The sequence below is a fragment of the Ursus americanus genome, chromosome 5 (genome assembly GCF_024610735.1).
Source record: "Ursus americanus isolate L20-20 chromosome 5, mUrsAme1.1.p, whole genome shotgun sequence".
NCBI classification, from domain to species: Eukaryota; Metazoa; Chordata; class Mammalia; order Carnivora; family Ursidae; genus Ursus; species Ursus americanus.
The window spans coordinates 2,194,599-2,218,096 of NC_142131.1; the positions used below are offsets into that span (position 1 = coordinate 2,194,599).

General features: G+C 36.9%; 1 protein-coding gene across 1 annotated transcript; it reads right to left on the reverse strand.

Moving 5' to 3' along the window:
* Positions 1-1,355: 1,355 nt before the first annotated feature.
* Positions 1,356-23,484, reverse strand: SLC25A46 (solute carrier family 25 member 46). Its single transcript, XM_045777271.2, has 8 exons — positions 23,193-23,484; positions 20,676-20,718; positions 19,398-19,455; positions 17,456-17,533; positions 16,901-17,001; positions 9,481-9,537; positions 8,209-8,266; positions 1,356-5,352 (listed from the first exon to the last, which is right to left on the reverse strand). Exons 1-8 carry the CDS (start codon positions 23,482-23,484, stop codon positions 4,774-4,776), a joined length of 1,266 nt encoding a protein of 421 aa, XP_045633227.1. The 3' UTR covers positions 1,356-4,773.
* Between the last annotated feature and the right edge of the window lie 14 nt (positions 23,485-23,498).

The following is a 23,498-nucleotide window of genomic DNA, read 5'->3' on the forward strand; positions in this document are numbered from 1 at the left end:
GGTGGCACAGCGGTTAAGCGTCTGCCCTCAGCTCAGGGTGTGATCCCGGCGTTCTGGGATCGAGCCCCACGTCAGGCTCCTGCGCTATGAGCCTGCTTCTTCCTCTCCCACTCCCCCTGCTTGTGTTCCCTCTCTCGCTGGCTGTCTCTATCTCTGTTGAATAAATAAATAAAATCTTTTAAAAAAAAATGAAGACACTGTTAGACCTACTTTATGAGGTTGCTGTAGGGAATTAATGAGATAACACATTTATTAATGATCTGGCCATTATACTAAGTGCTTGAAAATGTAAGCTATTATTCTTTTCCTAAAGAGTAGATGTTATTAGAGCATCTTTGAGGGGTCCCATTATGGTGGGACACTGAACTAGATAGAAAACTAGGTTCAGTTTCTGGCTTTAGTTAGTTGCTTTCCTTTGTGGATTGTTGGAGCACCCCTTTAACACTCAGCCAGGCTGTTTACAACTCTGCTTCACCCTTCCTTCCAGGTTGCCCTGATTCCCCCAAGCAACTCTCTCGCTGGCTTTTCCTCCCTGGCTTTAGACAGTCTCTTGTATGCCCTGACTGTCATTCTTTGCCCTGAGGTTTTTCTGATCACCTTACAATGTTTTCAAGCAATGCCTACCATTTTTCTGGCCCGAGTGGAGCTCCAGTTAGGGAAAACAGATGAGCACTTTGCAGTAGTTTTTCAGTAGCCCCTAGAGAGGTTAGTACACATAAACACACTGACTTGCAAGTAACATCTCCTCTATTCCTTCCAGAGCCAAGGACCATGTCCCACAATGGCGTGGGCTACCACAGATGCCAGGAAAACAGTGGGAGCAAAGGCAAGTAAAAACCCCATGGTTTTCCTACCATTAAGTTGCCTTTTTCTTGATTCTGCATTCACTTGGTTGCTGTAAACTTGTTTTCAAGAGTTCTGACAAACAAAGTTGGTTCTGACTTTCTGGTTGTTTTTTCCTAAGTTTCTATGGAGGGACAGAAGTTTGGAACTGCCTACTTGCCATCCTGCTGGCATCACTCCCCTAATTACTTAACACTGGACATGTCACAACCTCCTTGTATCTGTTTCTTCCCTACGCAAAACTACTCAGAAAATGCCTTAAGGCTGTCGTAAGGGGCAAATACGGGAACGTGGAAGACTTTTACAAAATATAATGCACATGAAACCTTATTTTAGGAAGTAGGTGACTTGTTTTGTGAGCCACATCAGTTACATCAGAAGGATTTTTTAAATGGTGGGAAAAAAGTTTAACTTCATGTATTTTTCCTTATCTTCATTTTTGCCTACAAAAATATAACATTTCTTTTACCAGGAGCCTGAGAAGTCCTCTAGCATGAGTAAGAGAAAAATACTGTTTTTATTTCAACATTTTATTGAACCTTTTCATATTACACAATTTGCTGAAAACATTTAAAATACTAGACAAAAACAACTTAAACACACACACAAACACCTCTTCTAGCTGAGGTAATATTGTGTAAGACTCATCGTTATCACAAGTTTTTGTTACTCTGCCATACAACTTGGTATCACATTAATGATACTCAATGACTCAAAAGATAGACATTACACATCCAGTTTATATTAGAGAAAGAGAACTATGCAATTACTTGAAAGAGAAGAGAAAGCAGAAATGCCAATGTATCACTCAAATTCTAATGCAATGTGAATTGCTACCAAGGGGATTTTATTTGCTTACATATTATTGAAAATAATTAATTCGAAACTGTCTTAAGAGCTGGCAGGGTAGTCTTTCATGTTCCAAAAGATCAAGCAATCAAACTTGAGGGCAAATATCCTTCCCAATCCCGTTGCAAGAAACAAATTCCAAAGCAGTGTTTTATTTTCTGAGCAGATATCTGAATACACAGCAATATTAAAACATTCGTGCCCAGTCAGTAAAGTGAATGCTTTGCGCAGTTGTGACAAAGCCAGCGCTAAAAAGACAGCTGTGAGTAATTAGGCATGTTTGCAAAAGTGAGTGAGATTTCTTCACTCTCCAGTTGTTTCTGAAAACTCTGGCTGAGTTATTAGATCCCCCAAACCTTGGTCATTTTGAAATCAGTTTGTTTTTACTGTTTCATATTTATAACATCTAGCGCTGGGAGTTTGGAGGCTTTAAGAAATTTAAAAAACCTAGGGGTTATTTTTCAAGGGCTCATAAAATAGAGAAGGGTAGCGCAAGGGGAAGAAATTTATATGCAAATGTACTAAATCAATTCATAAATTCACATAACATACTAAGTTAGTATTTACCAGGTTTTTCAGTTTTTAACTCACTTTCATACTATTTGACTCAGATGAAAGAAATCCTACAATGTAAAGCAAGCAAATCACACTTCATCTGCCTGGCCAAAATCTGGCTTATTTAAGAGGATCATTGGGCCTCTGGAACATTTTAATAGAAGCTTATTTATGATACTATTAATCATACGGAACTAAAAAATATTCTGAGCTATTATCATCTTTAAAAATGTAGCCAATGGATATTTGACTTTGGCACATACATGCTAAGGAACTAGAGCGGTTTCTTAAAGGGAGAGTGTGCCTAATATGCATTACACTTATTCCTTTCTAAATGCATTTAAATACATTTGGCCAGCATCTAAGCTCTTGAATTTTAAGGATTTTTATATTTCAACTAATTTGGAATGGCAGTAAAGAACAATTAGTATTTTACTTGCCACATTCCAATTTTAATATTAATTTGTATTCTGCCTCCAAAGAGACAAAAGACCAACCTTACTTGTGTGTGGTTCAGACTATCCATCTTGTAATGATTCTATAATGAGATAGATTTATATAACTGAATCTTTATACTTACTTCTGTCAAAAATCTTGAATTTTTAATTCATAATGGATCTCATGGATTTTCATTAGTAAATACTTGATTGCATTCAGATTGTTTTTCTAGAAATTATCTACTTGAAATTTTCTGAAGTTTACTCTTATTTGAACAATCTTGATTATAATAAAAATGATTGGAAGCTGAACAGATTATAAACATCTAAAAATTTACTCAGCAATTCAAAAGCATTGAAAACAATTTAAGTGTCATAGGTAGGGAAAAATAAACCATGATTTAAAAGATTAACCAGAAAATACATGTGACCAGTGGCGTTTAATTTTATTTTCCCCTCTTGGTGGAATTTAAAAATGGAAAACGTGTGTATTTTAGTGATTTTTAAAAAACCACACACATACCACACAAGATCATAGACTGAGTTGCTACTTACATATGGTTTGACACTTTTTGGATATTATTTTTTGGTTCTAAAACTATTAATCACAAAAAGTAACTGTTCCGTTGACATTTAGTAAGTAAATCTCAGTGTTAGGTTGGACAACACTGGTGCAAAATCACTGCACTTCAGTGTGCTAAATGGTTTATAGTAAAACTGTGATCACTCCCGTGAGGAAATGAAACTCTAAAATGTTTAATGATGGATCAGTCAAATGCTTATTATTATACAAAGAACCTCACCCACCAACTTCAATTTAGGAACAGGAAGAATTTTTTTTAACAAACTGATAAAAATGTTTTTGCTTATTATCTTTGAGATTTACTTCTTTTCCTCATCCATAAAAAGCAAGGACAAACTTCAAGGTTTTTATTTTTTCTTCATTATTCATTCAAACAAGTTTAAATAAAAGGTGATGAGGATAAACTTGCTTTTCCCTTTATGTGTATCTAGTTTGGAGAATGAAACTACAAACAAAAACTAGAAGGAAATAAAAACTGAAGCCATTATTTAATGATGACTATATGGAAGGCAAGAGGCACACATTTTCACATGAATTTTAATTGTGTCTCCTCTACGACAAGTCATTCAGATATATATAGGCAAGTGACATTCCTTTCAGAACACAATTTGTAAACGTGGAAACAGTAATAGCTGTCATGATTATTTTCTACTCTCTCTCTCTTAGGAGTGGCTCTAAAAACAGCTTGATGATTCACATATCTAGGTAAGCAAATCAAACTTTATAAACACATGACAAATTTTCAGTTGTTGGCATTGAAACGCTGGGTTTGGATATGGACAAATAAGCTGTTTGCCTTCGATCTTTTGGGTACCTTGTCTTTCAGTGTTTTGTTCTGATATTCAAGCAGAAAGTACCTGACTTCATTTTATGAAATAAGCTGATCTCAGAGTGGAAAATTTGTAGAAATGAAGGAAATCCCAAGTTTCTTATGTGTACATTAATGGCTTTATATAATAAATATACAGCCATTAAAAAGTTATACAGGCACAATATAACTTAAAACTCTTCAAGTCCCACTTACATGTGGCCAAATCTAGTCCTTCCCATCTTTATCACTGATGACACAGTTTATTTACTTAAAGGTAAACTATACTGATACTATATACTATATTAAGGATGACATAGCAATATCAATCTAGAAGGTGAAATAAACTTCTAATAAATATTAAAGTCAGATGGAATAAATTCAGCTCTGTGAATTTTATGTTTGCTGACAAATTTTTCCTTCTGCCCAGGATCATTTTTAGTTTAGCATGAGTGCTACACTAGCTAGAATTCAACGCGTGAGTGTTACTTTCACTGAGTTTTCAAATTTGGAATACTTTCCATCCAAAATATATACCTACACCCTTTAAAAAATTAAGAGTCAATATAATCAGCACGGGCTTTTCTATCAGTTTCACTTTCTAATCCATTTTTCTCCCAGTATTTCACTTTTATCCCTCATAATTTCATAACAAAGTATCCAGATTACGTCTTTTAGACTAACCAGGAACTTAAACCTCAAACGCTATTCTGAAGAAGGGTGGAGTAAATAATTTTGGTAATCTGTAGAACAGCTGCATGCAGTGTGTACTGTATTACAACAGCACCAAACCCCTTATAAAAACCAAGCATTCCTTCCTCCTGCTTTATGGTATTGATACAGTCTCTCATTCCCTCATACTGTGTGTTAATTGGAAGCACTTCATAGCCAAGGTCTGTATTGTCAATAATTGTGCGTGTCCCTTGAATGTGAAGGCGGTGCAAAACTGTTTCCAATGGGTAAAGTATAACATCAGAGCAAAGACTGGCAGCAAAGTTAGCAATAAGTTCTGGAAAATAAGCATCCAACATACTCTGCACCGGACTAGTGCTCTCAGCTAGATGGCTACTATAAGTCTTTCTCTTTAGAATTAGGAGGACAAACTTCTGAATGATTGAGCTGATGATGTAATGAAGAACCCCATGCAGCACCGTAGGGAAGACCAAGGAAAGAAGTGGGAGCAGTCGTTTGCTATGAGGCACTCCGAGGCCAATCACTCTTCCAATTCCTTCTTTTACACATTCCAAAATTCCAGTGTTATCGCGAATGATCTCACTCTGAAATAAAAATGATGAAACGAGTAAAAGTTAATACTTGCTTATTGTGCCACAAGAAAGGACTCTCTTTAGGTCCTTTTTAAATCCTAACTTATGACTACAGAGGGAAAATATCAATAGCTTGCACACTTCAAATGTTATCTAGGCATTAGATTTTTTTTAAAGATTTTATTTATTTATTTGAGAGAGACAGCATGAGAGCGGGGAGGGTCAGAGGGAGAAGCAGGGGACTCCAGGATCATGACCTGAGCCGAAGGCAGTCACTTAGCCAACTGAGCCACCCAGGTGCCCCTAGATTCTTTTTATCAAATGAAATTTCCTAACAGTACTGAAGCTGGGACCTATTCTTACTGGTAAGGGAAACGGGCGAGGACATGTGGACACACCTGGTTCCCCTACCCTCAAGAAGCTCCTTAGAACTCATTTTTAAAAGCAACAGCTACCGGACACCTAAAGAGGTTGTATAGTGCTTAGAGTTCTGAAGCACAGGTTTAAACCCTGCCTCCAATAGTTACTTTTTGGTTGTGTGACCTTGGGCAAGTTACTTCTCCTAAGAATCAGTTTATCATTCCGTAAAAATAGGATTAGTCCCACCTACCTTTTATGCACAGGGTTGCTGGGAGTATCACATGGAAACAGGCCTGGCTTCCAGAAGCACTCACTCATGTTAGTCATTATCATCTACAATGTATCTGCCTTTTTACAACTGATATTAGGGAATATGACTCAACACAGATTCTTGATCAACAAAAGGATATAAACATTGCAACTTGAGAACAATGGCATAAGTGTACAGAGTGACTTAAAATGCAGGAACTAGATCACGGACTTTTAATGAAGACAACAGATCAGCAGTAAGCTCAGATTTAAGAGCTTCAGGAGTTGTTCTACAGGAGATCTACAAATAAATGTGTATATTTCAAGGGAAAAAGTGTCCTTGGCAATCTGAGCTCCCAGAAGGGGGAAAAAGGCCACTGAACATGAAGGAAGTAGGGAGAGAGAAGCTACTGTAGTAAGCTGAGTGTGTGCTAAAGAAAGGACGGGAATGGCTCCCTGCCAGTGGGGAGAAACAGACAAATCTCGGATACTTGCTGAAGTTACAACTAAGAAGGCATCTGACTGACTGGTTATGAAAGATAAAAGAAACATAAAAATCAAGACTTTCCTAAAAACTAGAACTGAAGTTTTGAGTCTTTGGGGGCAGATATCAATAGTACCACTAATAGAAAAGTAGAAGCAGCTCAAAAGGAAGCTAATTTTCAGGGTCATAAGATGATACTATTTATATGAGTTGGGTTTGAAGGGAAGATGATTTAATTCACATAGAGATTAGAGTTAAAATGATTCACAAGAATAAATGAGTTCTTCAGGATGCTGAATATAGGATAAAGAGCAGAGCAGGCCAAGGATTACACCTTGGAGGAGAGCGAAAAGATGGCAAAGGGGTTATTAAAAGAAGAGGATGCTGCTCAAAAGAGAGAAACTCTAAGAAGTAAAAGAAAGGCTTCTAGAAAATAGACAAAAGGAGTCAAAAGGAGACAGCAGGTGGAATCTGGAGCAAGGAAAAACAGGGGCTGGATACTGGGTAATAAAACCAAACTAACTGATAGTGAGCTAGGCACTTTACGTAAATAACTCTAATTTTTATAACTGTTATTAAAATGCTATTCTCATCTTATGGATGAGCAAATTAAGATTTAGAACGGTTAAGACATTTATTTACTCACAGATCAACCTTAAGTACAGAAATGTGATTCTGATAAGGGTCTGTCTAAAGCTAAAACTTGTTCTCCCCAGTATATCATGCTGCTTATTTTTTCTTCAAGTAACTACCTTGCTACCTGCTATTTTCCCCCCGTATCTGTCAAATAAAGATATTTCATAGTGATAACTGTAAACTGCAGCCTTATACAAAGGTCATATCATTTGACACTATGCCAAATGCAAGCGGAGAGGAAAGTATATTTGCATAGTAAAACATTAACTTCAGTTAACTCAAGTTAATAATAAATAAATAATCAATCAACAATAAGGCCAGAAAGCAACTAAGTGGAAAAGAGTAATTAGAAAAGCAAAGGCTAATCCTGTGAAGTTCTTACAGAGGAAACACATACATATTGAAGACAAGAACTAAGCTAGAGGATTTGGTGTTGGAGGCAGGAGATAGGTGGTGTACAATTAACTGGATTTTGAGTATATGTGAAGTTAAAACTATCTTCACCTTACAGTTTTTAAATGTAGGAATGGTACAGTAAGAGTACATGAATCCACTGTACTTGAAGCGCCACCATGTGCTTAGAAATGGTAAAACACGAAGGTCTGACAGGAAATTGCTTTACCTTTGTAGTACTTAACACCATGGCACAAATGTTCCTTAGAAGGCATATTTAAAAAGAATGCTGTTAGTAGACTAGCTGCTCACTATTGGGATAATTATCCAGCATGTTTTATGCTCAGGTAATTAGTAATTTACTGTCTGGCGACAAGCCATAAACATTGTAAGTTGTACATAACGGTCTTAAAAAGTTGAAAAAAAAACAAAACCCCAGATTCTTCGTATTCAGATTAAACCCTTGGCTGGATTCTGAGACAGCTGAATGAAGAATACAGCTGGCTACGGAAGGGATAAAAAAAATTAAAACTAGACGTGTGAAGTAAGTTTGCAAAGGAAAGATACACAACTAGCAATGTGCCTAGTATATAATCTTTGGGATATGTGTGGTATCTGGGAGATAAAAATTTTAAAAGGTTGCTGTCTTAAATTTTTCTAGTATACAACCAGAATCTTATAGAAACAATATACTGAATATTCAAAAAATATATTTAACTAAAAAAATGACAATAAAAGTAGCTCACCTGTACTGTTTCAATTAGACTTGCTGAATAAAAAGGCATTGCCACCATGTAAGTTAGGCTGTAGAAATTAAAAAAAAAATTTATCAGTATACTGAAACAACATGCTTACACCAAATTTTGAATATCTACTTTAATATATTAGCATAATTTATATTCAAGCCTGAATATATTTAAGGTTTTCAACTATTAATATCTATATCCTAAAGATACTTTGGAGACCTATATTGTAAGATGCCTTATTCAACAGCTAATGATAAAATTTAAGTATTAATAATAACACAGGGAAAGGCTGCAAAGAAAATTGATTTTATTTTAAACCAGTAAAATGTAGGCTTGGTTATGATTCACTGTCCAACCTGCACATAGCTAATGTGACCTTGTTTTCTACCTGCATATAGCTAATGTAGCCTATAAATTGGATATTTAAAAGTTAGGATGAGGGATCCATTCCACTGTTTGCCTTTTTAGTGACATTTGAACAAATATACTGTTCTACTATTATCCTATCGATTACCATTATCCATTCCCAGATTTCCCACCCAGCAGAGCTAAGCCAGTCTTCAATGATGAGTGAAGTCCCCTTTTATTATTAAAAAACAATATTGTACAGCTTTGCAAAGTTGTTTCCTATCACCACTATTTAGACATAGTAATATTACAACTTTGCAAGCCTGCAAAATATAGTTATTTAAAATAACATCAAGGTGGGACTTACCTAACCCTATGGGCCAGGTCCTGGCAAGAAGTAGTTTTCAAGGTGAATGGAACATCACTAAGTAATAATGTGCTGGAATGTCCCACAGAGGGAGCCAGCAAGCTGGGGGATTTCCAATTCACAATCTTCAAAAAAAATTAAAAAGTGAAGAGTAAAATTCTAATCTACAAAAATGGTCAGTGTTGTAAAATCACAGTGTCTTTAGGACTACGTTTTAATGACACTAAGGTTTGAGTCTGCTCATCACTATACAAACAGTAAGTTTTTGTCTCTAATTTTCTGGCAATTTGGGTTAAACAAGTTGAAGACCTTTGCTAACTTCCTAAGAACACAGAGAAATCAGGTTGTGATTTCAGCCTTTCAAATCAGGAAGATTTATTTTAAAGATAATATATATTTCAGGATTTTATTCCTTAACTCTATGTTAACTGTCTTTTGAAGTTCTAGTCCCACAAATATTTTATTGCCCTAATTTTCTTTGCTGAATTAAGATTTTTCAGTCCTAACACTACAAAATTAATGCAAATTTTCAATATAAGTACACTTTTGATACTTACGATTTTAGTAGAAGGTGTTCTCCTATTTGTTTAGGATTCCATTTATGTGAAATCTCCCTAAAAAATAAATTTCAACAAAACAGAAGCCATGTTATTTACAACATTCTGAATTAGCCTGACTTTCAAAAAGGTAATTGATTATCATTTTTTAAAAAAATCCATAGGAGAATATATTCTAATGGTGAATATTTTCTTTTCTGGGACATACTTCAAACAATTATGACGGTTTAAAAAGAAAAAACGTACTAAGTGCTTTTCTGTGTGCCCAAAGAAGGGGCTGACAGAAGAGGAAAAGCTACCACTTATTATAAAAAACTTAAAACTTAAAGGAGGAACATGAAAACTTCAAGGAGAAGATATAAAAATGACAGGCTGGGGAAGAAAGACTAGTTGGGGAGGGGAAAGGGAAACAAGGAACAAGATAAAGGAAGAAAAAGCATGAAAAAGGATGAGAATTTAAAAACAAAACAAAATTAAGTAACTATATGCAGAATGAATGACACACGACATATGTGTAGCACCAAATTTCCAAAGTGCCTTTCCTTATTATGATGACATTGTGTGACCTTTATTATATTCTGATCTTTCTGAGTACCTACAAGGCAGGACATGGTGCAAAGTGCTTTGCAGGAGTTATTTCTAACCCTCACAATGACTTTGTTATCCCCATTTCATAGATGAGGAAATAGGCTCAGAGAGGGTTCATAACCTACCCAAAACCATACAACTAGTTAGTGGCAGAACTGGGCTCTAAACCCTGGTCTCTAGGACTTGGAAGTCTGCACACTCTGCCCACACTGCCTCTCATCCCATTTGATACAAGAAGACATTCTGTGAGGTAAGCAGAGAGGTATGGTCCAATTTGTTTTACTTATGAGAGAAAGGAAGGTCAGAAGACCCACAGGGACACGTTCAGGTAGGTGACAGGCAAAGCGTCAGGTCTGGAACCAAGGTCTCACACTGTGTGCTTCCTGCTGTTTAGGTCACCCTCGGGAATCAGAAAAGACAGCAGAAAAAGAAGAGAGGCAAGCTGCAAAACCAAAAGAGGAGAACGTTGTACCAAGGAAATGTCAAAAAGGAGAAAAGAGAATGGAGAGAGAGCAAAAGGTAAAGTAAATGAGTAAGCAGAATAAACTGAGAAGGCAGAGAGAGGGGTGGAAGGGACGGGAGAAGAAGGAAAAGGGAGAGAGAGGCAGAACAGCTGAGAGAGGGAAGTGTAAAATGAAATAAAGTATAAAATAAAGAGAACCACCACCACCTCCCCTGACGAAACCAGTGCCCACGGCACCACAGCCCCAGCAGAAAGCTGAGGAAGCATCTATTTGAAATAAGTGAATATGACAAACCTAAGGAGGCAGGGAATAAATTTATTTTATATTAAAAAGCTGTAGAAAATAATCACTAATACGTCCTCTAAAAACAAACTCAGTACAATTTTAACATGGGTGGTATGTGGACTTTCTAAGAGAATGAAAGATCTGCAGAGAAACTTTTAGACAACAGACCAACCACCTCTGATCAATAAGACCTTAGAGAGCCTTCTGGGTCACATTCTGATTAAATTAATACTAAGACTACTATTTTAGGCCTGAACAATCACAGAGAAATACAGCTGAAATGACCACCAATGATTTGGATGAAAAATATAAAAAAGATTAGGATTCCCGTCTTTTTGACAGTGACTTTATGATTCTAAAACAACATATGCTACATGGTCTGCAAATCATCTGGGTACTGCTGTTACTCTTACCATGGCCCCAGAGAGTATTATCACAGGGCATTATGACAGTGATTTTAAGGATGAAACCATCATTAACATTAGAGACAGATGGGTCTGTGATCAGCATTTCTGTAAGGACTGGGCTACTTTGCCTTTGAATACAATACTAATTACTACTGTCAATTCTTAATATCAGTAAGATTATTAAAAGTAAGAAAAATGAAATTTAGAATTAAGTATAAAAAATGAGACTCTCTTCCTTGTATCTCTATCTGTGGGTAAAACTTATTGCCACAGTGCTAGAAATTTAAATTAGCACACTGAAATGCTTTAAGAAAGAGAGTAATATAAAAATCTACTTGTGATCAAACCTCTTTATATTTCATTATCAATATGAAAACAGGGGTAAATGTATTTAACTCACTACTTTCACAAGCACAACCTGCCCTTGAAAAAGAGCAACAAATTTGAGAAATGACTTGCTTTTCTTAAAATAGTCCTCTATTTGACAGATTGATATGCATGCTTCCATGCATAATCAATACAAAAAAGCAACAAAATTTTTAAATAACTATTTTTAAACAGTGTTCCCTTATCATTCTCTCATTTTCACATGTTCAGATAACTGCCCTCCTAAAAAAAATCTCCCCTCAACCAAAACCCATCTTCCAGCTGCTTCTCTTCATCTTTCCTCTGCACAGCCAAATTTCTACACTTGCTATTTCCATGTCCTAACTTCCCATTCACCTCTGAACCCACTCCAAATTGGCTTCTACCCCATTATTCCAAAGAACAACTCTTGCCAAGGCCCCCATGACCTCTATGTCACTAAATCCAATGGACATGTTTAATTCTGAGGGTTACTGGAGGGAAGGTGGGCAGGGGGATGGGTTCAATAGGTGCTGGGTATTAAGGAAGGCACTTGTGATGAGCACTGGGAGCTGGATATACCTTATTTCCCCTTCAACAGCCAACATGCCCTCAGGTTCCTCCCTTCTTGAAGCCCTCTCTGCCCCTGTATTCCACTATCCCATATTCTTCTGGATTTTTCTCATCCCCTCTAGTCTCTACTTTTGACTCCTTTGAAGGAGGATTTTTCTTAACCCAGCCACCTATCCTAGAGTTCCTAAAGACTCGGGCCCTTTTCTTACTTTATATTTTATGCTCCTTCCTGATGTAATGTTATCCAAGATAAATGCTTTCAAAACCTCCCAAATCCATTAGCTTCAGTTTAGATTTCTCTGTATGTCAATCATGTATATCATCTGTCACTCCACCTGGGTATGGCAAAGCGTCTAAAAATGAACTTGTCCAAAATCAAGCTAAAGATCTTTGTTCCCTACTCAGACTCTTTTAGAGGTCCCTACTTAGTAACAGTTAATCAGAAAGGAAATCTACTAAATTAGAGGAAGATTTCATTGTGTTTAAAATAGAGTATGTTCAGGGGCACCTGGGTGGCTCAGTCGGTTAAGCATCTGCCTTCGGCTCAGGTCATGATCCCAGTGGCCTGGGATCTAGCCCCACATTGGGCTCCCTGCTTCTCCCTTTCTCTCTCCCTCTGCCTCTCCCCCTGCTTGTGCTTGTACTCTCTCTCAAATAAATAAATAAAATCCTTAAAAAAAAAACAGAACATGTTCAAAGTCAGTGAATTCAGAAGGGTGGTTAGGAGAAACAAAAAACACGATGAGAAACTGTAAGATGTTACTGTACTGGTATAATACAAATGTGAGATGCGGCAAATGAAGTTGGAGGTTAACCATATGGGTTTTGTGAGAGACTGAAATACATAGGTTGCATTGGTTACAGGTGCTCCTTACGTTAATATGAGAAATGACACAGGAAAGTAAAGGGTATACATAGTCTCAATCACTCCCCCTGGGAGAAGATTTGGGGAAAGATTGGGGAGGAATCAGAGCACTAAAGAAAGATCACGGATGATGATCTTGGGTTATATACTTTTTTTTTAAAAGTAGTAATACTGTAAAACTCTAACCATGGTGACATCATGGGCACTACAGACTTGCTCTTTTTCTCTGAGATGTGATCAAAATGAAAATAAAAATCTAAATATTGGTGAATCCATACTATCTCACCCGTTCTACCTAGTGATCGCTGTGCAATTAAGGAACCTCAGTCTAGGAGACCCCCAAGCTCATTCTCCTCAGGTGGTAACTTCTGTGAATCACTTTGGGTTACTGCTTTGCTGACTTTGCTATGACTTTGATTTCCCTCAAGAAAGGTCAACCCTGCCCAAAAACAGAATTCAAAAAAAGTTTACACTGTACTTCAGAGAATGGCTTCATTTGACATCCAGTTACATAAGCCAAAATCCTAGAAGTCATCCAGGACAGCTCTTCCTCTATCACCTACCATCCTAGTCCGTCACTAAGTACCATTAGCTTTACCTAAATGCATTTCAAAAGAATCCACTTAGATCCATCTCAGGAGATGCCACCCTGGTCCTAGCTACAATTACTTGTCACCTAGATTACTGTTGTAGCACATGAACATGTGTCCTCTTATCCACTTTGGTCCTCCCATAATCTTCTCATCTTCATTTACAGTGACCCTTTAAAAACATGAATCTGATCATGTCACTGACCTCTCCTTAAAACACTTCAACATCCTTAAAGTGGCCTACGAGGCCATGCATCAACCTGGCTCTTACCTCTCTCTCACATTCTGTCCCACGGCTCTCCCTCTTGCTCTCCGAGCTTCAGCCATGTGAGCCTTCTCTCACTTACCTGAATTCTCCATGCTCCCCTTGCAACACTGTCTTCACACAGACTGGTCTGAGCCTCCTAACCACCACTCAGATGCCAGCTCAAGTTTTATTTTATTAGATGCACTGCTCCTAACGCCTTACTAATCTCAAAGAATCTCTTCTTTTCCTTCAGGGAACAAATCTCAATTTGTAATTATTTATTCATTAATGGGATTATTGTACTTAATGTATGTCCCTTATACAGGCTTCTAAGCCTTATGGTCATAGAAACCTTTTGTTTCTTCTCACTATATACCTGATTTCCAGCACAGAACCTAGCACATAGTAGGTACTCAGGAAGTGAATTAATGAGTGGGATTTATCTGAAAAATTATCCAAGTAGAGTACAACAAAGATAGCCTTTTGTGTCTTCCTCAATAAGATCCAAAATGACCAAGAGAAAGTATATACCCATATAACTGACATACCTATAGGTCTATAGAGTAAGGAAGGTAATAAAATTTAATGAAATTCTGTGCCTTCCCATTCCCATTCCTTTTTCCTTCCCTTAAACCTTAAATTAAAGGTACTATTTCATCTCTGTGTTAAAGAAATAGCATTACCTGTCTGAAGTCCCAGAAGTAAAAAGTGGTATAGCCAAGACCAACAGTATCCTGACTGCAAATATACAGAATTCTTTACACTTCATTATATAGAAATTTCTGAATTTTATTAAATCTTTATAAAATTCTGTTTGTGAGAGAATTTCAAGAACATCTGATGACAAGTACTAACTTTTGATCTTATCCTACGATATAAAAAGCAATAGAGTGAGTAAACTTAGTCAAGGACAGAAATTCAGATTTTTAAGTATGAAAGGGGAAACTTTTAGCTGGCCAAATGTTTTGTTTTGATTTTAACACTTAGTAAGGCTGTGTTAAAGAACTCTGACTATGATGTCCTTTGAGAGCAATCACATTGGCAAAAAGCCTGATTTCAGTCTTTCCTGCCTTCATTTCATTCCCTGTAAAGTCTGAATCCCAAGATTGAGACACTAGTGGCTGTACCTTCAACTACCTCACTTTCTAGTCAATGCAAAAAATTCAATCTGCCAGGGACGAACTTTGGATAACAAACCAAAGTCTTCGATGCTATCTCTGGAATACAGCATTGATACAGAAAGTCAGAGTCCTGCCAAATAGTACCTAAAACAATTTATGATTTCCACTATTATCTATTAATGTTCCTTTCATATATACTCCTTGTAAGGTTCCCTTCCTGTTACGCATACTGTGACTGTCTCAAATGTGTATCATTCTTCTCAGGCTTTTCTACTTTGACCCCAATGCTCATCCTTCTTTCACCTAATGATGTTATATTCTATTTCAGAGAGCAAAGAGACACAGAAGCAAGTTTCCCTAATTTCTCTTCCCTCTCCCTCCAAACATATCTACAATTCTAATTTTCTTCTCTTGGCTTCTAGGCCACTATTACCCTCGTTTCCTGCTATGTTCAATGGGTTTTGTTGAGTATCTCTTTCAACTGTCCTCAACTACCTCTCCTACCCACACATCCACATACACACGTGCTTCACACATCACCAAGAATACTGTCCTTGGTCCACTTTCTGTCATTTAGTGTACACTTTCTCCTGAGGGAAATTCATCCATCCTAATACTTCAACTACTATTTTTACGCCAGAACATTCAAAGCTATGCCTCCAGCTTCAAAGTTTTTCTAAGACCACAATCCACGATGCCAACCACATATTAGACATGTCCTCCTAGATGTCTTGCAGGAACCTCAAACTTCATCTGTTGAAAGTTAAATTTCTCATCTTCTTTCCCACTCCAACTTCTTCTTGTATTCTCCAGTCTAGAAATCTATCACTGATGAAAACTCTCCCATCCCCTGATCCCCAGTCTAGCACCAATTACCTATTAGACTTCGGAAACATCTATCTCTTTCTGTTCTGTCCCACATTTCAGATCCCTCTCAGTCTGGCCTAGAGTAACAGTTCTCCACAAGTCTCTGGCTACACCAGTCTGCTTTTTTTTTTTTTTTTTTTTAAGATTTTATTTATTTGACAGAGAGAGAGACAGCCAGCAAGAGAGGGAACACAAGCAGGGGGAGTGGGAGAGGAAGAAGCAGGCTCCCAGTGGAGGAGCCTAATGTGGGGCTTGATCCCAGGACTCTGGGATCAGGTGCTGAGCTGAAGGCAGATGCTTAACGACTGAGCCACCCAGGCGCCCCCACCAGTCTGCTTTTTCATGCTACACTGCCACTTGAATAAATCCTTGATAAAAGAACCCATATATTGAAACAAACACCTTAGATCCCAGCTCCATAGAGAATAAAGCCAAAGTCCCTTACAAAGGCATGACCATGCTTCAGTCTAGCATCTCAGCCTCTTTTCCTATTACTCTACTCCATAAATGCTCAATATTCCAAGCACAAGACTTCTATTACCCAGACCCTCCAATTTCCATTAAATTGGGCATGCTGTCACTTCTACTTGGAATGCTCTCCTTCTCTGCCAAGTCAATTCCTACCAATAATTGAAGATAAAGCTCAGGTTTCAGTTCTTTTTTGAAATCTTTGCCAACAACTTCATGCAAAGTGTCCCCTGGGCACTGAAAGGGGTTTCTTTAATCATAGCCCTAATCTTGATGTACTACTATAATTTGCTTACATGTGTCTCCTTCACCCAAATGGCTACTTAAGCAGTAAGAATTACTCACGTACTCATATTTGTTCCTTAGTAGACATTTGCTGAAACTTAGCAGTAGGCGCTGAAAGACCTATCTCAATAGACACTAGACCAGGAAGCGGTTTCTTTATCACATACTAATTCAATAAGACAGAACTAATTTTAGTCTCTGTTTCTTCTCTTAGCTATGTCAGGCAAGTTTTCAAATTCAAGGAATTTTTAGAAACTATCATATTTTGTTAAAATTTAATACAAAGCTAATATTGAAAAGATGCCAAAAAGGTACCTTGGTAAAGGTGTGAATTCACTTATTATTCCCTCTGCTCCAAGTGTGACTCCCTGGACAATAAACGTACTTCCCATTCCTTTCCAAAGGGCCCTTGGTCCCTAAAATGAACAAAATTTATTGTTATTTCTATTAATGCCTAAATAAGAAACACAGAAAAGGTCTTAATAAAACTTGATGTTAAATGTTTACTGATATTTTCCAATAAGGCATTATTCTAAGACATTTTAGTAGAGAACTACAACTACGTTAATTCCTATCATTTTATTATTTGTTGAGTGGCCTACATTTAGGCCAATATGAACATTCCAATTAACTCAATCTCTAATACTGATTAAATATCCCTAATATTTAATTAATTTTGGCAACGATGTGAATACATTGATTATTAAGTGACATCAAAAGATGTCATTACCATGTTACATTAGTTTTAGAAGCATTAAAATATTTTTATTAACTAAATTAAAAGGAATTACTCTTGCTTTAATTACTACTAAGACCAAATGGCACTTATATTATAAATAATTTTAATAGAACCTATAGACTAATTCTCACCTGAGTTTTGTTGAAGCTGTACATAATATTGATGACTGTAAATGGAGTGAGATGGTAATGCCGAGCATGATAATTAACCTATAAAAGATATGATGTCGTAATTATTTTTGTTATTGTTTTGTCAAGAAATAACAAGGCCATGAAAGATATACAAAGGAGTCACAGCATACACAAAAGTTCAATTCTAAAGTCATCAGAAATTACTCAAAAACAAAATAACTACTGTTATATATATATTTTGGTGCTAAGCATGAACAGCTTAATTTGTAATTACTTATATATTTTCTAACTAAATTTTCAAAGAAGATTAAGTTAGATCATGGGAGCTTTTACCACAGTGTTGTCCACTTAACCCATGGGGCCTTTCAGGAAATCTATAAGTTTAAAACTATTTTCTTAATGATACTAAGGCATCATTTATCTTTTTTATTGTGTTGACATTTTCAATAATAGCACAAAACAGTGGCGGCTAAAACTGCTAACTCCCTAGCATGAATCAAGACAGTTGGCAGCAAACTATATTTTTGTATATATTATATTCTTTATCCCATTCACTTGGAAGGAGGAAAAAGCCACTTTCACTAAAGAACGTCCTCGGTGAAACAGTAAATTTTATAAAATCTTGATTCTTAAGTATACATCTTTTGAATTAACATTCTATGTGTTGCATAATGAAGTAAGACAGCTATTGTGAGGAAAAGCACTTGTCTGATGGAGTTACAAGCTGAACTAGCTACTTGTTTCATGGAACACCATTTCTTCTGCAAAAACTGACTGCCAGACTATAGTTATTAAATCTTGAAAAAAAATGCAGGGGCGTTTGGGTGGCTCAGCTGGTTAAGCATCCGACTCTAGGTTTTGGTTCAGGTCATCTCATGGGTGGTGGGATTGAGCCCCACACTGGACTCTGTACTCAGCGGGGAGTCGGCTTGAGAGTCTCTCTTTCCTCTCCCTCCCCCACTCCCCCCATTCTCTCTCTCTAAAATAAGTGACTAAATCTTTAAAAAAAATAAAAATAAAAATGAACAAAGTGAGTCTATTGATTCAAGGAAAAAAAGAAAAAAAACCTGGCACTTTGTGATGCCAATGATAAATGTGACTTTACAAACAAAAATTAGAGTTCTGAAAAAACTGCATCTACCATCAAGAACTTAGCAATACTGAAACACTTTCCTGGTGGGATTGGTAGTGATTTAATGACAATTTTTTAAAATACTGTATAATCAAATGTCTTAACATTTAGAAGATCTACAGAACTCAGTAAATCAATATTTTTTTTTTAAAAGATTTTACTTATTTGTCAGAGAGAGAGTGAGAGAGAGAGAGTAAGCACGTGCATGGGCACAAGCAAGGAGAGTGGCAGGCAGAGGGAGAAGCAGGCTCTCTGCTGAGCAAGGAGCCCGATGTAGGACTTGATCCTAGGGTGGCATCATGACCTGAGCCCAAGACAGACACTTAACCAACTAAGCTACCTAGGCGTCCCAATATTTTTCAAATAATCAACACATGATGTTATAGAATCATACATGGATAAAAATGTCCATTCAACATACAGTATAGATCAATAGATTTTAATGTGAGAGAGTACAACAAGTTAACTCACACGGTTTGAGATTTCTCATTGCAAGTAACCTTTAATATATTACTACTTATTAAGTTTTGGTGTAGTAACAAAGAAGAAAATCTGCCAATTATCTGAAAAAAATATAAAATACTCCATTTTCAATACATATGTGTATAAGGCTAGGCATTTTTCTTTCAAAACCAATTTTTACGACTTAAGAGTTTTGAAGATCAAAAAGTTTGAGACTGATATATATTATAGATTCTGGTACATTTCACATGGAATAAGGGTTACAGAGTTTCAGTGATTTATCTGAGTTCTGTATTTTAAATCAGAGTCAGGATTATTGTTTAGAAGGTCACAGAAAAGTTCACTTACCTGACACTGGCGGCGGAGAACAATGCAAGGATGGGCCAGTACGTTTTCTGTAAAGAGACTATAAAAAAATAATTTATATATAATATCTATATTTTATATATAGATATAAAATATATAAATAAATGTAAGTAAATAAAATATAAATATATAAAATATAGTATATAATTTATATATATAATTTTTGTGTGTATACACACACATACATATAATAGCCAAAACTTAAATTACAACAATATGTGTATCTGAAACTATTCTTGCTTGAAGAATCATGCATTATTTTATGTTTCCCATTCTAGCAGTAAAAAAAAATTGCCTGGACATGTTTGCAAATCATTCTACCAGTAACAAAATTCAGTATGAGAAGAATTAAAGCCAGATCTGCAAACTGGTAAGCAAGGGAAATAACATAAAATAGTAATATGTACAATCTAAAGCTGAAACTACATCTCTGTATGCCTGATATGGGAAACTCCTTTCCTAGCCAACTTAAATGCTCTGTGGGCTTACATACTAACAGTGACATGCATAAGCGTGAGTGCATATGTGGCACGCACACACACATAAATAATATATCAAATGAACAACAGCTTTAAGTATAAACAGTGAGGCTAAAGAAAAATTAACTCTAGCAGAAGGAAAATTTTAATGCACAATTTTGTTCCTATTTACACTGACACTCTCAGGTTTAATTATGCAAATAAGATTATTTTTTTCTTGATTAAAACTTTAAAACAATGAGTTATCCTGGCATGCAATGTAATGCTTTGTGCAATTCTGATGTAATATGAAATGATATTCACTAGAGATCACGTTAGCAAGACTGGAGGTTTTTCTTCCATGAAATGATCATTTAAAATAAAAATAATAATGGTGTTCATTAAATGCTGATTGTAAGCAAAACCAAGACTCTATGTTGCTAAATATCATATTATAATTAGAATGTTTAGGAAAAAGTTCAATGCAAAATTACTTTCTCTTGGAAGGGGAAATTAGAGCAGATTTTTTGGATCGACGCATGGAAGTTGTTAAAATATAACTTACAAAATTATTTCGTAATTATAAAATTGAATGCCTATTCTCTATCCTTACTCAAAAAAAATCAAGTTATAGATTTTAAATAATAACTTGTTCTGCAAAATATTATTCAACATTTAATCTACTGCTCCAAAGACTCAATCTAAAGGAAGCAATAATCATTTAAGATTTTACATTAAAACACTCTGAATAAAACACTTTAAATAAAAACTTAAGTTAAAACTCTTTAGAAGAAAACATTACCTTGCAAGGCCAATACCAAATCCAGCAAATCTATTCAACTGCTCTAAAAGAGAAGAAATAAGATTACTCATAACCAATATTTAGGTTTACTGTAAATTTTTTTCTTTTATTAACATGACATTTATTTAAATTCTAGGTCCCAAAGTCAAATTCTGATATGGGCCAGGGAAGTTGTGGGAAGTTGCAAGGCAGATCTGCTCTTCAGCTCCAATTCATTGTTGCCATGTGGGACTGTGGGCCCAGGGTTTCTAAACTGTTATTTTTCTAAAGAGATTTTGTCATTTTTACATAATATCTTCCAATTTTAAAATACTGGCAACTATTTTAAAAAGCATTAAAACACTGTGTGGGCCAAATCAAACATGTCTGCAGGTAGAATGTAAGGATTACCACTTTTCAACTTCTAACTACATTTTAACTTTTTTTCTATAGTAGGCTCTGACTGGTACTATACCAACTTCACCTATCTTGTAAAATTAGTCATTTGCTGTTATCGGTGGAAAGCATCTATGTTAAACCAACAGTTGCAAGTAAGACACCTCAAAATTATTAAATTGAAAGAGTACTTAGAGTAATCAAAATGATTAAATGAGGCTCGCTTCTTCTCCCTCACCAAGTTTTATTTTGAGAATAACTGCTTACTTAGATCTCTGTAGAGGCTAGTGGGTACATATGTGCTACTGCTGATGGCATTTCTATTGTCTTATTAGAAAAGTTTATAGCTGGAAACATTCCTATGCATATGTCAAAACAAACAAAAAAATTTCTCCTTGGCTAAAAATCTCAAAATCATGATGGTGAAATACCACAACCTTGGGGGACCAGACATTAAATTTCCACTATAATACAATATTCACAAGGGATAATTTTTCTCTCTCATCCTCTTTTCTCTCTCTCTCATCTCTGCTCTTTCAAATGAAGCAATGCTGTCACTATTTCCTTAGAGTCAGAATAAGGCCCTGTAAACATGTCTTTGGGGAAACTATTTTGTTAACTCTTGCCTTGAAAAATGTACAAGCCAGACAGAAGCTTCTTTTGCCAATTAAGATACTCTCCTCCTTTCAGCTTTTCCCTTTTTTTGCATGTACAGATCATCCCCAATATTAACAGAAAATGCTGCTGATATTTTCTGGAAAGTTTTAGAAAGGTTTATTAACTGTGTAAGTTAACTAAGTCTCTCAGTCTTCAATTCTCCTTGCAAATTACCATCACCAGCCTCTTAACTACTGAGAACCCCCCCCCCCCGGTTTTACTAAGAGTTCCTCCTCATTTTAAGCATTAAAGCGTAAATTATAAAAAGATAAAAACAACAGCTTTACTGCCTAAGAAGTTAACTGTGTAGCAATCGTATATGCATTTCGAATTATTTAATTTATAACTTTTCAGTACTCTTTTGGGACCTAGAGAAAGAAAACTAGAGAGGCTGAAAAAGCAAACTGCATGACACTGGGTTAAGTAAGATCCTCCACATCCTCATCTGCTCTGAGGTGATATTTAAAGTCCTTTCCTCCCAGTTAACTCGAATGTAATAAAAATTATTGTACTTCGAAGTCAAAATAAAGAAATGAGAATGACACATCTAGAATATACTTAATATTTAACGGTCTAGTCTATTATTCTAATGATTTCGAAATGGGAAGAAGCGGTGATTATTTCCATCTTATGACTAAACAACAAGTTGAGAATATTTAGATCACAGTGTTGCAATTAAAACACAGGTCTTCCGACATCCTACAGAGAATAGCTATGTCTTGATTCCAAAGTCTTGAAATTGTCTGTTTTTTACTCTTTAGTGAAGTTTTTAGGTGAGAAATAGGAAAGCAAGATTAAGAAAACATAGGGGTAAGTGTGACAGTCTAGAAAACAGACACAATTCCTATGATTAAAAGAGAAAAGGAAGTAAACGAATTATTTTTTAGTTTACTATGTGCTCCATAGCGTACCAGGCATTTCTCACACCTCATTTTATTTAACACTTAAAAAACTCTATGAATTATTCTTCCATCCACCTTAAAGGTGAGAAAACGGAAGGCTCTAAGAGGTTAAGAAAATGTCTCAGCTTCTGAGAGTGGTAGAGCCAGGTTTGAACCCAAGCCTGCCAATGCTGAAAAACGTTTCAGAACATAAAGCTACCATTATTAACTCAAGGCAATGAAGGCGTCAGTGAACTAGGTACTGTTCACATAATTCCCAATAAACAGTAAATAATCCAATTTCCTTCCTTCTTGATTTAGGCCATGGGATGTCACACACCGAAACCCTTCGAAACTCCTACCACGCAGCCCAGAGCTAAGGCAGGTGTCTTTTCCGGAGGTGATCCCGGAGGAAAGGTTCGTGCGAGGAAGAGGGAGCAGGCCCGCTGCAGGGGCAGAGGACGAAAGGAGGGCAGAGGGTGTGGCGCGCGATAGGTCCAGCGGCACCGGAGGCGGGACCCTCGCCTCGGCTTCCGCGGTTTGCAGGCCGCGAGCCGCGGCTCCGCCACTCCACCCACCCCTGCCTCGCTCCCAAGTCCCTCACCGCTGCTCTGCCCCGGCACGCCGCCTCCGCCGCCGCTGCTGCCGCCGGGAAACGGTTCCTCCGCGGGGCCCTCGAGCGGGGTGGAGGGACCGGGCACGCCGTAGGGCGGGCTCTTTTCGCCCCAGTGCAGGTTGCGGCTACCGGGGATGTCTGGGGGAGTGGTCACCCAGTGGCTCAGGTCCGACGCGGAGCTGAAGGACCTTGCAGGGAAAGCGCTACCAAAACCCTGCTCATCCCGGGCACCGCCCCGATAGCCCAAGCCATCGAATCCGTCCGGGCGCCGCGGATGCATCGCAGACGGGGCAG

Excerpts from the sequence above, each read along its gene's own strand:
- SLC25A46 (XM_045777271.2), bottom strand. The coding sequence starts at position 23,484 with ATGCATCCGCGGCGCCCGGACGGATTCGATGGCTTGGGCTATCGGGGC. Across the intron at positions 9,538-16,900 it reads GAATTCACACCTTTACCAAG|GGAGATTTCACATAAATGGA; the intron begins GTACCTTTTTGG and ends TTTATTTTTTAG. Across the intron at positions 5,353-8,208 it reads GTCTAATTGAAACAGTACAG|AGTGAGATCATTCGCGATAA; the intron begins GTGAGCTACTTT and ends TTTTTATTTCAG.